General features: G+C 59.6%; 1 protein-coding gene across 1 annotated transcript; it reads right to left on the bottom strand.

The window, feature by feature from the left end:
• Positions 1 to 368: 368 nt before the first annotated feature.
• On the bottom strand, positions 369 to 13,288 carry TMEM179 (transmembrane protein 179). Its single transcript, XM_077126670.1, has 4 exons — positions 12,984 to 13,288; positions 4,467 to 4,604; positions 3,109 to 3,187; positions 369 to 1,644 (listed from the first exon to the last, which is right to left on the bottom strand). The coding sequence occupies exons 1-4, from the start codon at positions 13,286 to 13,288 to the stop codon at positions 1,465 to 1,467; spliced, it is 702 nt and encodes a 233-aa protein (XP_076982785.1). The 3' UTR covers positions 369 to 1,464.
• Positions 13,289 to 14,910: the final 1,622 nt, after the last annotated feature.

The raw sequence follows: 14,910 nt of genomic DNA, 5'->3' as shown, positions 1-14,910 counted from the left end.
TCCTGGCTGCCTGTGGATCCCCCACCCTCTGCACGGCCCCAGCCTCTCATCCAGGGAGAGGCGTTTGCCCCACAGCTGCTCCAACCCAGGCCGGGGGATGCGGCGGCCTCTGTCCACTCCCTACTGCCCCCTTGCAAACACGAACCAGCCTCGGCGGTGGATGCGGGAGGGCCACAGGCTTGGAGAGCTCGCGGGGGTTGGGGGGCAGCAGAGACAAGCCTGCTCGCCGAGAGCCGGCAGCGGGGGCTAGGGGTGAGACCAGGGCGCGGAGGCTCCCAGCCCCAGGCTTTCCCAAGCAGTATGGGGTTGCGGGGGTTGGGGGGCAGCAGAGACAAGCCTGTTTGCCGAGCCGGCAGCGGGGGCTAGGGGTGAGACCAGGGCGTGGAGGCTCCCAGCCCCAGGCTTTCCCAAGCAGTATGGGGTTGCATGGCAGCCGCGGGGCATCTGTCACTGGGGGTACTAGGCTCACACGCAGCACCCCCCTCCCTCTGCAGGCTGCCTCTGTGAAGTGGGGTGAGGGTCCCCCCTCCCAGGAAACAGGGCAGGAGCAAAGGGGAGGCACAGAGGAGGTGCTCAGGGCCCCCTACACCTCCCCACTGGTGCACACACTGATTCACCGCCACATTCGCATGCATGCACCAGCACATACAAACACACCCATGTGCACATTTGCACATTCACGCACATGCCTCCTGCACACACATTCACGTGTTCATTCTGACTAGTCACACACACACGCTCATGCACTTGTACTCACACGTTCATTCTGGTGTGCACACTCATGCTCACACATGTCCTCGCACTGGGGCCTAGCCCCTCCCTCCGTGTGTGCTCTCTCCTCTAGGAGACCCCCTCCCCCAGCCGAGGCAGCCTCTGCACACCAGGTCACCCCCCACACACACAGAGGAACAAACTCTCTGGGCAGAGAACAGGGAGACCAAGGGGTTCCCCGGCTCTAGGGTGGAGTCACAAACCTACACTTTGGATGCTGACCATCCAGGCCACCCGGACGCCACCTGCCCAGAAGACCGTAGGGCAGGGTCAGAGGGGGCTGGGCCCTGGGGGCAGAGGCAGCCCAGGGTCAGGGAAGTGTGCCCCGGGGCAAGGCTGCTTCACACCTGGGCCGCCGTAGAGATGGCCTGGAACCAGGCCCAGACACGAGCGCTGACCCCTGCCAGCCAGGGCAAGGACAACTGAGGCTGGCGTGACCCCCACCCCAGGCTCGCCCAGCCATCCTGTCACCCAGGCATCCATCGGTCATGAGGGCAGAGGTGCACCGTCCTGTCCACGGGTGGGAGGGGCATTCAGGTGAGAGGGGCTACCTGGACAAGAGGGCCAGGGAGACATGCAAAGCAGCGTGGCAGCTAAGGGGGGCCTGGGCAGAGTCCCCAGGAGCCACTGCCCCAGGACAGACCGACTGCCCTGGGCAGCGAGGGCTCCAGGGCTGCCCCTCCTAGTGGCCCCCTAGATGACGGCGCTCTTCTCCTCCTGGAAGGAGGCACGGGGGGACGGCCTGGCCAGCAGCAGCTCCTTCTCGTGGACCAGGCTGGCCAGCAGGTCCTCCTGGCGCGAATTGTGGTAGACTTTGAGGAAGGCCAGGATGGTGAGAGCGAGCCAGGCGAGCCATGCAGCCCAGAGGCCAACCTGGACAGAGGGAAGAGGGCGCAGGTCAGAGGCGGAGAATGCACAGGTCAGAGGGGGAAAATGCACGGGTCAGAGGGAGAGAGTGCAGGGGTCGGGGTGGGCAGGGGGACCCTGGCCTCCCAGCAGCTCCCACCCGCGCCGTCCCCACCCCCAGGCGCTGGGTCCAGCGCTGAGAAGGCCCCTCTCCCGCATCTGCCAGCCCTCCCACACACACCCAGCTGGTGCAAATGTCTGGGCATCTCTGGCCCCCAGTCTCAGCCCCCAGGCTGCGTGGGGGTCTCCCTCCCCTCCCACCAGCTGGGACTGGCTCAGCTCTAAGGAGGGTCATAAATAATAAAAACGCCTCCAGTCGCTGGAATAAATTGACCTTTATCTTCTGTTTTCAAACAGTTGAAGGAGAAACAATTTAATCAGAACCAGGACTTGAAAGTATTAAACTGATTCTCATTTGAGTATATTTGCCATCAGATTCGGCTCACAACCCCCTGAATCTAATTGGAGCAAATTAAGCCTGAAGCTTTGCCCACTAAATTGGCGTGAAGGTGTTTCGGGCGGTTCCAGCTCAGTTCAGCAGAGGCTTGTGCCATGCAGGGACCCCTCGGACGGGCCACGGGCCAAGCGGGCCCTCAGAGGCCATCTGAGCTGGTGATGGGGGCTGTGAGCCAAGGCTGGAGCCCCATCCCCACCTGCCTCCCCCCACCCAGGACATCTCAGCCTGGGCACAGACCCAGTTTCCAAGGACAGCTGGTGCCCACAACACTCTGGACACCCTTCCCCTGCCCATGTTTCAGAGGGGGCCCCGGGCTGCACACAGACCCCTCCCCACTGAACGTCCTGGTGGGCCCACATCTTCCATAGCTTGTAGGGTGCAGGGCCCGAGAGGAAGGCCTCTCACCCATGGTGCCTGGGGGTCTTCCAAACTCCCTGGCCCCAGGGCCCGCACTCAGACCCTGCATCAGCGTCTCCAGGTGAGAGAGAGGTTGCACCCTCCAGTGTTTATCCAAAAGAGACCCACTCTAGGTGCCATAACCGGAGCCCTAGTTCCCTGCCTGCATGCCAGCCCAGGACCCAGAGCCCGGGTTCGTCTCCAGCTACCCCTGCCCCCAAACCAGCCCCTCCCCAAGTGCCACTGCACTTCTGCCCACACTCCCGCATTCCGCCCACAAAACTCCCCTCCTCCAGGAGGCCTTGCCTGACTGTCCCCACTCAGCCTGTGCCCAGCCTGCACCCAGCCTGCATCCTCCCTGCCTGGCACCGCCCTCACACATGCCTGAGCCCAGCTGTTCCCTCCTCTGGGCTGGGGTGTGTGCTCGGGAGCTGGTCTGCGTGCACTGCGCCCTGTCCCTGCCCCCTGTCCCCCAGTGGACCAGCCCTGACACCTGCCCTCCCCACCACACGCTGCTCAGGAAAACCCTGGCACCTGGGCAAATACCCGAGCGCTCCAAGTCCCCCTCCCCCACTTACCTGGGCAATGGCAAACTGATCATAGAAGGCTGAATTGTCCACGCCCAGTTCCAGGTCAGTGTCCTGCAGCTCCTCACAGCTAAAATGGCAGCACGACAGGTGGGAGGTGGCGCTGGGCCGCGGAGGCCACAGAACAGCCGGGGGGGGGGGGGGCGGGGCAGGGACAATGCTGGGTGTGGCCGGGCCAGGGGGGAGCATAGCAGGTTGTGGGAAGGGCCTGCAGGCTGTGGACTCCCACGCTGCCTGCATACGGCCTGGGGACGCCAAATGGCCCCTCCACACCTGCAGGAACGGCACCTGTCCTGGTCCTCACACTCCCAGCACCACTACAGTCAGGGGCTTTCGGTCCTCAGTCCCCAAGACGAAGTGGGGAGAGGCCCCCTATCCTAGCTGCCCACGGCACTGGCCCTGCTCCTTCGGCTCCATGCAGACCTCTGCCCAGCCCTCCTCAAAGGACTCCCATGTGGGGACAGGCGGGATAACGTCAAGTCCGCCCTGTCCGGGGCAGGCTGGGTGCTCCCACAAGCGGGCTCCAGGGGACAGTGGGTGTCACGGCTCACAAAAGCGAACGAGGCCAGGCAAACTGATGGAGCAGGAAGCCCGAGGCATGGATGGGCACACCTGGAAGTGGCTGAGGATGGGTGGGGGCTGTGAATGGTGCCCCCAGGGGTCAGAAGTGGGGTCCCCATCTAGAGAGGGTGAGAACGGCCCCCAGGGCCTGGTTGCACTCCAGAGGGCTCCTAGGCAGAGGAAGCAGGTGGCCAGGTGTGGGGTGGGCCCATACCCAGATGGGCAAAGCACAGAGCCACCTCCCAGCCAGGTGGGGCCCGGGGCAGCAGGCGACCTGCCACCTCCCAGCCAGGCAGCCTGGGTTCATCAGTCTCAACACTGCGCTTCACGTCTGCTTCCACTTTGAGGAAGTACCTGGAGCCTCTGGAAGAGGTGACCCCAGGGTCCCAGCCTGTCCAGTTCTTGGCCTGGGGTGCCAGGCGAAGGCCTACAGGACACTGGGCATCCCACAGGAGAAGAACAGGCACCCAGTCCACCCTGGGCGGCCCCGTGAGCGAGACACTGCCCCACCCATGGAAACTTCTTCTGCATCCACCCCCCATCGCCACCACCAGCTCCCACAGCCCCTCCCCGGGCCTCTGCAGATCAGCTGGAGCATCCCTGGCCTCCCGGGTCTCCGGGGACCTCGGCCGCATGATGCTGCGGCCCCCTGGATGGGTGGCAGGGTATTTGGCACTGAGGGGGGTGGAGGTGGCCAGGCCTGGACTGAGGTGGTGGGAGGGGGGTGCTCAGAGAGGTCTTCCCGGGGAGATCCCAGCCCGGCACACCTGCAGGCGGGGTGCACGCACCTGTGTGGCCCAGAGCTGCTCTCGGTGACGGCCGCGCACCACATGGAGAAGCCCACGCTCACCAGCGTGCTGGCGACGAACACAAGGAAGACCACAGAGGCACTGGCCAGCAGGTTCAGGAAGGCGGAGAAGAAGGAGCTGCGGGCAGGGGAGCGGGGTGCTGGCTCAGCGGGGCTCTGGCTCGCCGGACCGGGCTGTGTGGGCTCCCAGGGCGGCTCCCCCTCCCCAGCCGCCTCTCGCCTGGCATTTCCCCAGGACAGGCCCTGGGCTGCCCACTCGGTGCCTCACCTCACCCTTCCCAAGCCCCTGGGCCCCAGAACTGATTTTATCACCATGGCACAGAGGATGCAGCCCAAGGCCACCCTGCTTCTAACGCGTGGTAAGCAGCCCACGTGCGGCCTGCAAAAGGCAGGCTGCCCGTTCAAGGTTGTCACCAAGGTCGTCGCCAAGATCCTCGCCCAGTTCATAAGCCACAAGGTCACCTGCAATTCCCTATCCACAATTCCAAAATCTGAGAATCTCTCAAAACAAAAACACAGGCACGCCTTGGTACGTTGCGCTTCACCAGACTGTTTTTTGCAGATGCTGCATTGCTTACATATTAAAAGTCTGCAGCAACCCCCTGCCTCGAGCAAGCGAATCAGAGCCCTTTTCCCAAGAGCACGTGCTCATGTCGCGTCTCTGCCCACATTTGGGTAATGTGCACGATATCTCAAACTTTTTCATTCTTATGCATCTGTTATGTGATCTGTGATTGTTTTGGAGCGCTTCAAGCCACACCCAAGTGAGATGGTCACCTTCATTGATAAATGTGTGTCCTGCCGGCTGCGCTGACCTACTGTCCACCCCGCCCCACCCCCATCCTTGGGGCTCCTGGTTCCCTGAGACTCAACAATATTGAAATGAGGCCGATTAATACCCCCACAATGTCCTCTGAGTGTCGAAGTAAATGGAAGAGTCGGATGTCTCTCACTTTCAATCAAAATCTAGAAATGATTAAGCTTGGTGAGGAAAGCGTGTTGAAAGCCAAGGGAGACCAAAAGCTGGGCCTCTTATGCCAAACAGGCAGCCAAGTTGTGAACGCAAAGGAAATGTTCTCGAAAGAAATGAAAACTACAACTCCAGTGAACACATGAATGATGAGAGAGCAAAACAGCCTCAAGCCTGGTATGGAGCGAGTTTTATAGGAGATCACATCAGCCACAGCATTCTCTTAAGTCAAAGCCTAATCCAGGCTTGAAGTCTCTTCAGTTCTTTGAAGGCTGAGAGTGGTGAGGAAGCTGTAGGAGAAAAGCCTGAAGCTGGCAGAGGTTGTTTCATGAGGTTTGAGGAATGGAGACATCTCCATAACGTAAAAGTGCAAATGAACCAGCAAGTACTGATGGAGACGCTGCAGCACGTTATCTAGATCTAATTTAGAGAACTGATGAAGGTAGCTACACTATACAACAGATTTTCGATGTAGACGAAACTACCTCCTATTGGGAGGAGATGCCATCTAGAACTTCCCTGGCTAGAGTGAAGCTTCAAAGCTACCAAGGACAGGCTGCCTCTCTGGCTAGGGGCTGATGCAGCCGCTGACTTTAAGTTGAAGCCAGGGCTCACTTATCATTCCAAAAATCCTAGGGCCCCAAAGAATTATGGAAATCTACTCTGCCTGTGCTCTATAAATGGAACAAGGCCTGGATGACAGCACGTCTGTGTACAACATGGTTTACTGAGTATTTTAAGCCCACTGCTGAGAGCCACTGCTCATAAAACAAGATTCCTTTCAAAATATAACTACTCACTGGCAATGTACCTGGTCACCACAGAGCTCTGATGAAGAGGTACAAACAGATGAAGGGAGTCTTCCTGCCTGCTTACACAATATCCATTCTGCAGCCCATAGATCAAGGGGTCATTTTAATATTCCAGTCTTATTATTTAAGAAATACATTTCATAAGGCTATAGCTGCTGTTCATAGTGGTTCCTCTGATGGACCTGGGCAGTCAACTGAGAACCTTCTGGAAAGGATGCAGCATTCTAGATGCCATGAAGAACATCCCTGATTCATGGAAGGAGGTTAAAATACCAACGTTCACAGGAGACTGAAAAAAGTGGATTCCAACCCTCATGGATGACTGTGAGGGGTTCAGGACTTCAGTGGAGGAAGTATCTGCAGATGTGGTAGGAACAGTAGGAGAAGTGAAATTAGAAGTGGATTGAAGATGGGACTGAACTGCTCCAACCTCACGATAAAATTTTAATGGATGAATGTGACAGAGAAACCCTGGAGGTGATCAGCCCTTCTTCAGCGAAGGGACCCTCTTGTTGATGTCTTAATCTGGACATTTTCATAGCCACAGAACTGCAAATTGGTGACCTCATAAATCTCCTTTATAAAAGACAAAAAAAAAAACCCAAAAACACTTTAATGTATAAGGAGTTGCTTCTTATAGACAAACAGAAATGTAGTTTCTTGATCTAGAATCGACTCCAGGTGAAGGTGCTGTGAGCACTGCTGAAATGACAACAAAGGATTTAGAATATTCCATACACTTAGGTGATAAAGCAGCAGCACGGCTTGAGAGGAATGACTCTGATTTTGAAAGTTCGTCTATCAAACAGCATCGCATGCTACAGAGAAATCTTTTATGAAAGGAAGTCGATCGATGTGACAAACTTCACTGTAGTCTTATTTTAAGAAATGGCCACAGCCACCCCCAGTCTTCAGCACCGGCCACCCTGGTCAGTCCGCAGCCACCAGCATCACAACAAGCCCTTCTACCAGCAAAAAGATGACGAGTCACTGAAGGCTCAGGTGGTGGCTAGCACTTTTTAGCAATTAAGTACTTTTTTAACTAAGGTATGTAATTGTGTTTTTAGACATCATGCCATTGTACTCTTAACAGACTACAGTATGAACATAATTTTTACATGCACTGGGAAACTAAAAAATTCAGGTGACTTGCTTTATTGTGAAATCCTCTTTATTGCAGTGAGCTGGACCTATCCTGCAGTGTCTCTGAGGTAGGCCTGTTCTGGCCACCAAAGCTCTCCTGGCCTGGCCTGTGGCCACTGATGGTCTTATTCTCACCACGTGTGACAGTCGGTGTTTTACTGTGGGAACCTCCCCAGGCCTGAGTCACAAGCTGCCCCAACGTGGAAACCTCCAGGCTGCTGCCCCTCTCACTTTTCACGCCTCCCCCCACCCCTCTAGCCTGCCCTTGGCCTGGAAAGCTGACGGCTCTGCACCCTGGCAGTGCCCCCACACCCTTGGGCCTCTGGTGGGGTCTGGTCAAGGGGAACCCTGCAGGGGATGGGGGGCGGGAGGAGAGTGTGGTGTGTCTCTGCCCAGGTACTTCCCTGGGGCACCTTGGGCTGGCCACGTTCCTCAACCAAAGGCCACTGACCACCTCGAGGTGGCCTCCTGCATGTACCTCCCCTGTCCAGAAACCAACAGGAGGAGGGGAGGTGCTGACAGCCCCAGTGCTTCTCACCACGGGGAAGCCACACCTCCCAGCCCCTGTGACTGTCTCCTTGTCAACCAACCCTCCTGGAACTCTCCCCACTTGAGGGAGCATCTGCTTCCCACCAGGGCAGAAAGGACACAATTCAGAATCCCAGGTCCATCCACCCGGGGGGTCTGAGTCACAACTTGGGGGCCTCATGGCCCACTCCACCTCTGAGGCTGGGCTAAGAGTGTCCACAGCTGGTCCCGAGCAGCCATACCCTACCCCACGCCCTGCCCTGCCCCAGCGCCCACCCCTACCCCACGCCCCGCCCTGCCCCAAGCTGACCCCAGTACAGCACCCCACACACCGTCCAGGTTGAGAGTGGGTTCACGTGGCCAGAAGGACCCTGGCGTGTTAACCTGCATCCGTCAGGTCCCAACAGGAAGCAGGTGAGTGGGGCTGAGGCCCACACAGGCCCTGGGAGGGGGTGTCTGGCAATGCCGAGCCTCCCACAAGAACCAGGTGCTGGAGACTGGCTCAAGGGTGCTGTGCCAGCTGAAGGGGACTGAGCTGAGGCAGGGACAGGACGGCCTTGTCACTGGGCCCTTCGTGACAGAGCGCTCAGAGGAGGGCAGGGAGTTTATCCAGCAGCCGCGCCAGACTGCTCAGACTGACCACTTGGACCCTGCCCAGGAGATCATCCATGGGGTCCCGGGAGGTGGCTCCCCCGGGCAGAGGCAAAGGAGAGGCTCCCTGGGACAGTGGAGGGAGGGAATCCGGGACAGCCTCCTCGCTCGGTTCCCTCCCATGCCTCCAGCCATGGCCCTGTGTGAGCCCTGGCCAGCTCTCCCGGGGGGCCACCCAGCAGCCCGCCATCAAACCCCACCTTCCCTTCCCGCATCCAGCTCTTGCTGGGGGCAGACACGCCTCCCTGATGGCCCCTGCCCCCTGAACTCCCCACTGCTCGCCGGGACACGTGGGCGCCAGCCCCGCCACCCTGGCCCGCCCTCCAAGTGTGAAGTCTCCCAGCTCCAGCCGCCAGGAAAGCCAAACCTGAGCTTCCAGGCCTGGGGCACAGCCTGCTGAAAGGGCACGATCCGAGGCCCCCACCCCTGCCGATGTCCGCTACCACGGCAGGACAGGCTGCGAAAGGGGGGCCAGCGGGAGTCACACCTGGAAAGGAGCCTCACAAGATGCCCGCGCTGCCCTCTCGTCCACTGCTGGATGGTTTTCCAGTGCCCGCTGGACTCGACAGAGAAGCTGGATGTGCCCCCGGCGCTCACAAAGCCGGGCCCGGACCCCGCCTGCCCCCCAGGAAAAGCCGGCACCCATGGGGTTAACGCGCCCTGCTCTCCGCTGCCTCTTGGGCGCCTTGCCTCCAGCCATGCTGTCTCCATGGTAACGGCCATCCCAGGAGCCCAGGCGGGCAGGCAGATGGGTGGTCTCAGTCCACGGTCCCCAGACCGCCAATCCAAAGCGGCCACCCTGGATGCTCGTGCGGCCCCTCTAGGGGGTCCCCAGGCCCCTGAGACCACCACTCACCTTCCACCCCGCCCACCTGCCCGACAGGCCAATGCCCCCGGGAAACCACAGGTGCCACGGATGGGTCCACGCAAGCCCCAGGCTGACAGCCCCTCTGCAAAACGCAGTCCCCCACCCACCCTATAACCCTCCACACTCCTGGCCCAGGCTGTCGGGGCCCCCACTTTGCCTGGGTCAGGAGGAGGACGCCCCTCGGAGCCCGCATCTGGGCTGTAACCTCGGGACCCGACCTCAGGTGCTCTCAAGCAGACCTGACGGAAGTGCGGGGAGGGGGTCCCTGGGCGGGCACCTGGCTGGTCCCTGAAGGGGGCCTCAGCTCTGAGGAGAATAAGACTCTGTGATCCAGCAGGCAGGACCCTCTCGGCCAGAGGGCCAGCGATGCCCAGAGGTCCTCGGAGGGCTGGGGGCCGGCCGCCAGCCCGGGGACGCTGCCCATTACAGAACTCACTCTAAAGGCTCGTCACAGCCACACAGTTACCTGTGTCCCCTCCGCGTGCCCATGTCTGCCCATGTCCCCTACACCTGCCCATGTCTCCTTTACCTGCCTGCGTCCCCTCCACCTGCCTGTGTCCCCTCCACCTGCCCACGTCTTCTCTACCTTCCTGTGTCCCCTCCACCTGCCTGTCCACTCTGCCTGCCAGTGTTGCCTCCACCTGCCTGCGTCTTCTTTACCTGCCCATGTCCCCTCTGCCTGCCAGTGTCCCCTCCACCTGCCTGTGTCCCCTCTATCTGCTTGTGTCCCCTCTACCTGTGAGCAAGGGCTCACCTGGTCTGTACGGCCTGGCCAACCACTGCACTGGGTTGGCTGCTCAGGGCTGACTGACTTTCCTGGGTGCTGACTCTGCAGACCCCACCTTCTGGGGTCCAGGGCCCACCGAGGCAGTGAGCTTGGCCTCCTGGCCTGAGGGCACGTGAAGCAGCAGGCGACCCTCTCCGGGCACCCAGCCCCTCTCGGCCACTCGTTTGGGGAGTACCAGGGCCCCATACATCAGGTCCCGGTGCAGCCTGAGAACACAAAGCAGAGCAAGGCGTCCTCTGTCCGGACCCCTGGCCAGGCCCCTCGATGCACAGCCGGCCTGGATGGGTCCTGAGACCCTCAACCGAGCCCTGCAGGGTGTAGACGAGGTCTGACACCATCGACACGCCCTCACAGCTCGCTGCCTGGCCACTGGACCATACAGCAGCTGAGCAGGAAGGCGGGTGGACGCACAGCCACACCGCCCAGGCCAGGAGGGCACCATGCCATGGAGGTCCCTGGACCCAGCCTTGGACAGGGGCCACCAGCAGTGAAACCAGTGAGCCTGCAGAGTGGGAGCAAAAGGACAGAAGACCTGAGATGTTCCCCAGCCAGGCCGGCGTCCACGGTGTGTGAGCTGACCAGGTCTGACCTCCTGCGACACTAAGGCCAGGCAGTCCCCACACAGTGTCCTGCAGGCCACAAGCATGCCGCCAAGCCAGCGACTTGTGGGGCAGTCACCAGGGGACGTGGGCAGTGGGCAAGGATATGCTCTGGGCTGAGCTGTGTCCCCAGAGAGACAGGCTGAGGTCCTCAGCTCAGAGCCTTCTCTGGAAAAAGGATGGCTGCCTCTGGCACTGGCGAAGGTGAGGCCACACCAGAGTGGGAGCCCTCAGTGTAGCCTGACTCGTGTGTACACAAGAGGAGGAGAACAGGGGAACTGGAGGCTGCAACTGCAGCCAGGAAGGCCAAGGTGACCAGCCCCACAGGAGGCCGGGAAGGATCAGGCAGGACTGTCCTCACAGGGGGTAGAGGTCACGTGTCCCACACCACCTCTTTCAGGCTTGTGGCCCCCATGAACCGAGACCATCATTTCTCTTGTTTTATGCCCCCTGGTTTGTGGACATTTGTCTCAGCCCCCCTGGGAGACTCAGGCACTCGAAGTGGCCAGTCCCAGCGCCCTATGCTCCATGAACGGGGAGGCCACCTCGCCGGCTCAGTGGCCAACTTCTATGGGGTCAGAGGTGGAACTTCTCTGCCCAAAGCACAGACGCTGCTGTTCCACAGCCTCCAAGGACGGCTGCCCAGTGTGCCCAAAATGCAGCAGGTCCGTCTGGGGCCGCAGCTCCCGCCTCCCTTCCTCACGCTGGAGGGGCCTCCGCAGCCTCACACCAGCCTGAGGAGACCCAGCCCCCCACCTAGACCGAAGACCGAGGCTGCCTCTCTCCTGGGCTCCCAGGAGGACAGGATGACGTGTGTAAATTGACCAAGCACTGTCCCTATGTGTCTACCTCCTCCAGCCCCACTTCCCCAACTGAAGGGACCCCAATCCCCTGGGAGGCACCCCACCCCTCCCACTGGCTACTCCTCTCCTTCCTCTGACCTTCCCGCTTATTCAGAGATGCTTCTCCAGACCTGACCTGCAGGTGTACATGACTCGGTTTCCACCAGGTTTGGCAACACAGGTGCAGAGAGCATCTCTTGTGCCACCGTGGGATCCCAGCAGTGAGTGGGCCAAGGGCAGGCCCAGATATGCACCCCTTGCTGGGCACCTGGAGGCCCCCAGGTTGACATCCGGCTTCCTGCAGACCCCATGCCCAGAACTTGGGGGTGCTGGGACTGTCCCCCTCTTGGCCAGCTCCACAGCCCCACGCCAGCTAGGCCCTGGCCGTCTCTCTCCTCTGCACCCTCCAGGCCTCCTCTTCTTCCCTCTGACCCCTCCTTCCAGGACAAGGACAAGCTTTGGGACCTCAGGGAGTGGGTGCCCACCTACACACCGGATGGAAAAGGACCATCTCATCTCTCGCCTATGCCCAAACCCTCCACCCCTCACCTCCTCACCCACCTCCCGGAAAAGCCACTGAAAACTGACAACAAATGATGAAGGGGTGTGGGCTGGGCAGAGCTTGTGAGGGGGCTTGGATTTCCTGATGGGGCTGTGAGGGCAGGTCAGAAGCACAATTGCCCTTCCATTCCACCCCCCACCCACCCCTTTGCAGGAGCTCAGTAGACTGGCTGGGCCCAGAGAACCCACAGGTAGAGGTAAGTGGGCTCACATGAGGACTCCATCCCACCCAGGGAACCACATCCCACACCTTCCTGGGGAGGCCTGAGCCCTGGCACGCCTGCCGCCATACTCCTGGCACTCTCCTGGGCTCGCAGGCCCCAGCCAAGGTGTGACAGAGAGGTAGCACTGGGGGCTTTCCCCCAGGTTTGCCTGGGCCGCCCCTGCCCCAGAATGAGGGATTGGTCCATTCCCCTACCCTGAGCCAGCCCAGGCCCTGAGACTGTCCCTGGCAGAGGGTGGGCCCAGATCTGCTCTGGGATGACACTGCCACCTTTGCACCCCAGGGGCGTCAGGTGCCTGGAAACCGGCGGCCACATGCACTCAGGGAGGGCTATTTTCACGGCGCCAAGACAAAGGCTAGTTTGCCTGGATGTGGTAAGGACTGAGGGCTGACAGTGGCGGGCCTTGGAGATGCCAGGGAGATAGAAGAATCCACACTCATCCTTGGGGGGTGGGGGCCTAGCGGGTGCGGGGCCGCGCCTCTCCGGCAGCGCGACAGGGGGCCCCTACTCACTCCTCGTGTCCCTTGCACAGGAAGAAGAGCGTGCGCCAGGCGTGCGCGGCGGCCAGCAGCAGCGAGAGGAGGCCGGCGAGCAGGCTGAAGCGGCAGGCGGCCGGCGGGCCCCACTCCTGCACCGTGAAGCGCTCCCGCTCGGGCACCGTCAGGTTGGCGCTCAGCCACATGCCCTCGGTGAAGAGCAGGCAGCGGCCGCGAAAGTCGTGGCCGTTCTCGGACAGCGGCACCACCACCAAGAAGCTGAACACGAAGGCCAGGAAGTAGCAGGCGCACTGCGCCAAGAGGAAATTGTTGAGCGTCATGGCCGGGCCTGGCTGGTCGGGGCTGCGGCGCCCCTGGGGATGCGGCCGGGACCGAGGCGCCGTTCGCCGGCGAGGGGCGGCGGAGGCGGGAGGCCGGGGCGGCGCGGCGGGGCGGGGAGCCGGGGGCCGTGGAGTCCCGGTGAGCGGGGCGCAGGCCGGGCCGGGGGCCGCGCGAGAGGCTGCGCAGTGACGCGCCGGCGGGTCCTCGCGCCGCGCCCCGCCCGGGGACGCGTGCGCACCGGCCAGAGCGCGGGCGACGCCGGGGTCAGCACCCCGGACAGCTCCTGGCCCGCGGGGAGAGGCGCAAAGGGGGATTGAGGGGGTAGGTGCAGACCATGCTGGAGAAAGGATGCGAGGGTGGAGATGCAACCTGGAAAGCCGGGGCTGGGGATGGAAACAGTGCCAAGTCGGCTGATGGAAACCCGATTTGCGCCAGTCCGGATCCCCGGGTCCCCATTAGAGTGAAGGAGCGGGGACCAGGAGAGCGATGGGTGGAAATGAGGTTTGCTGTGCAGGCTGGAATGATTCCCTTAGTAGGGTCCCGGAGTACAAAGAACGGGGTCGGAGGGCTGAGAGCGGAGGGCTTGGGATCATTTGGAGGACAGGAAGGGAGGCGGGAAGGAGCGGCCTGTGGGCTATTTGTGCTTCCTCAGCTCTGCGCCCTCAGTGGGGCCTGGTGTATATTGCCTGTCGTAAGCCCTGGAATTGATATTTGTAAAATAAATGATGGACGCCCTGAGCCTCTCGTTAGGAAGCCTTTGCCGTGATGGAATCCACTGATGAGTTAATTAATAGAATTAATGCCTTTTCTAGTTTCATTTAAGACCAAGCCGTGTTCAGTCCAATTCCCAGCTTGAGGGACTCCTAGTATCTTTCTTTCTAGAAGGAAACAGATCGCTTAAAATCGCATCAGCACTTTGTTGCAAGCACTAATTATCATTGTTTTTTATTGCCCAAGTAATATATGCTCATGTTTGAATTTAAGCGTTGCAAATAGGTATAAAATAATGAGATAAATTTCTTCATCCTCTCGCCTTCCCATCACGCTTAAAAGTGGACAGCCATTTTTAAGAGCTTGCTGTCTACTCTTTCAGCTCTTTTGCTAAGTAATCAAACACATGCAACTTACAAAACAAATCTGCAGATTGAGTCTCTGATCAATAATATGCCACGGACATTATTCCCTGCTTGCACATGCAGATCTAGTTTATTCTTTTTCATAACTGCACTCCATGATAATGGCGATCCACATGTGCATAGCTATTCCTCTTTACATGGATGTTTAACGTCTCCAGTTTTTGCTATTTCAAATACAGTTGCATGAACATCCATGTACATATATGTTTGTGCTCTTGTGCAAGTATTTCTCCTAAGAGTAATTCCTAGAAGATGAATTGCTGAATCATGGGATATGCACTCTTGAAGTTGTGACAGAAATTGCCGAACTGGTCCCTAATAATGTGCAAATGTACCCTTACATCTACATTGCATGGGGACCGTGTGCAGATGCCTTCTACCAAACTGTGTAACATCAGTTGTTTGTAAAATGTCATCACTAAGATGTGAAAAAAATACATATCTAATTGATGATGTCTAAATTTGAATTCCACTTATCTTTTCTT

Source organism: Tamandua tetradactyla, chromosome 14 (genome assembly GCF_023851605.1).
Source record: "Tamandua tetradactyla isolate mTamTet1 chromosome 14, mTamTet1.pri, whole genome shotgun sequence".
In the NCBI taxonomy this organism is placed as follows: domain Eukaryota; kingdom Metazoa; phylum Chordata; class Mammalia; order Pilosa; family Myrmecophagidae; genus Tamandua; species Tamandua tetradactyla.
Note: the sequence above shows the minus strand (reverse complement) of the source record. Positions and strands in the feature narration are given on the sequence as shown.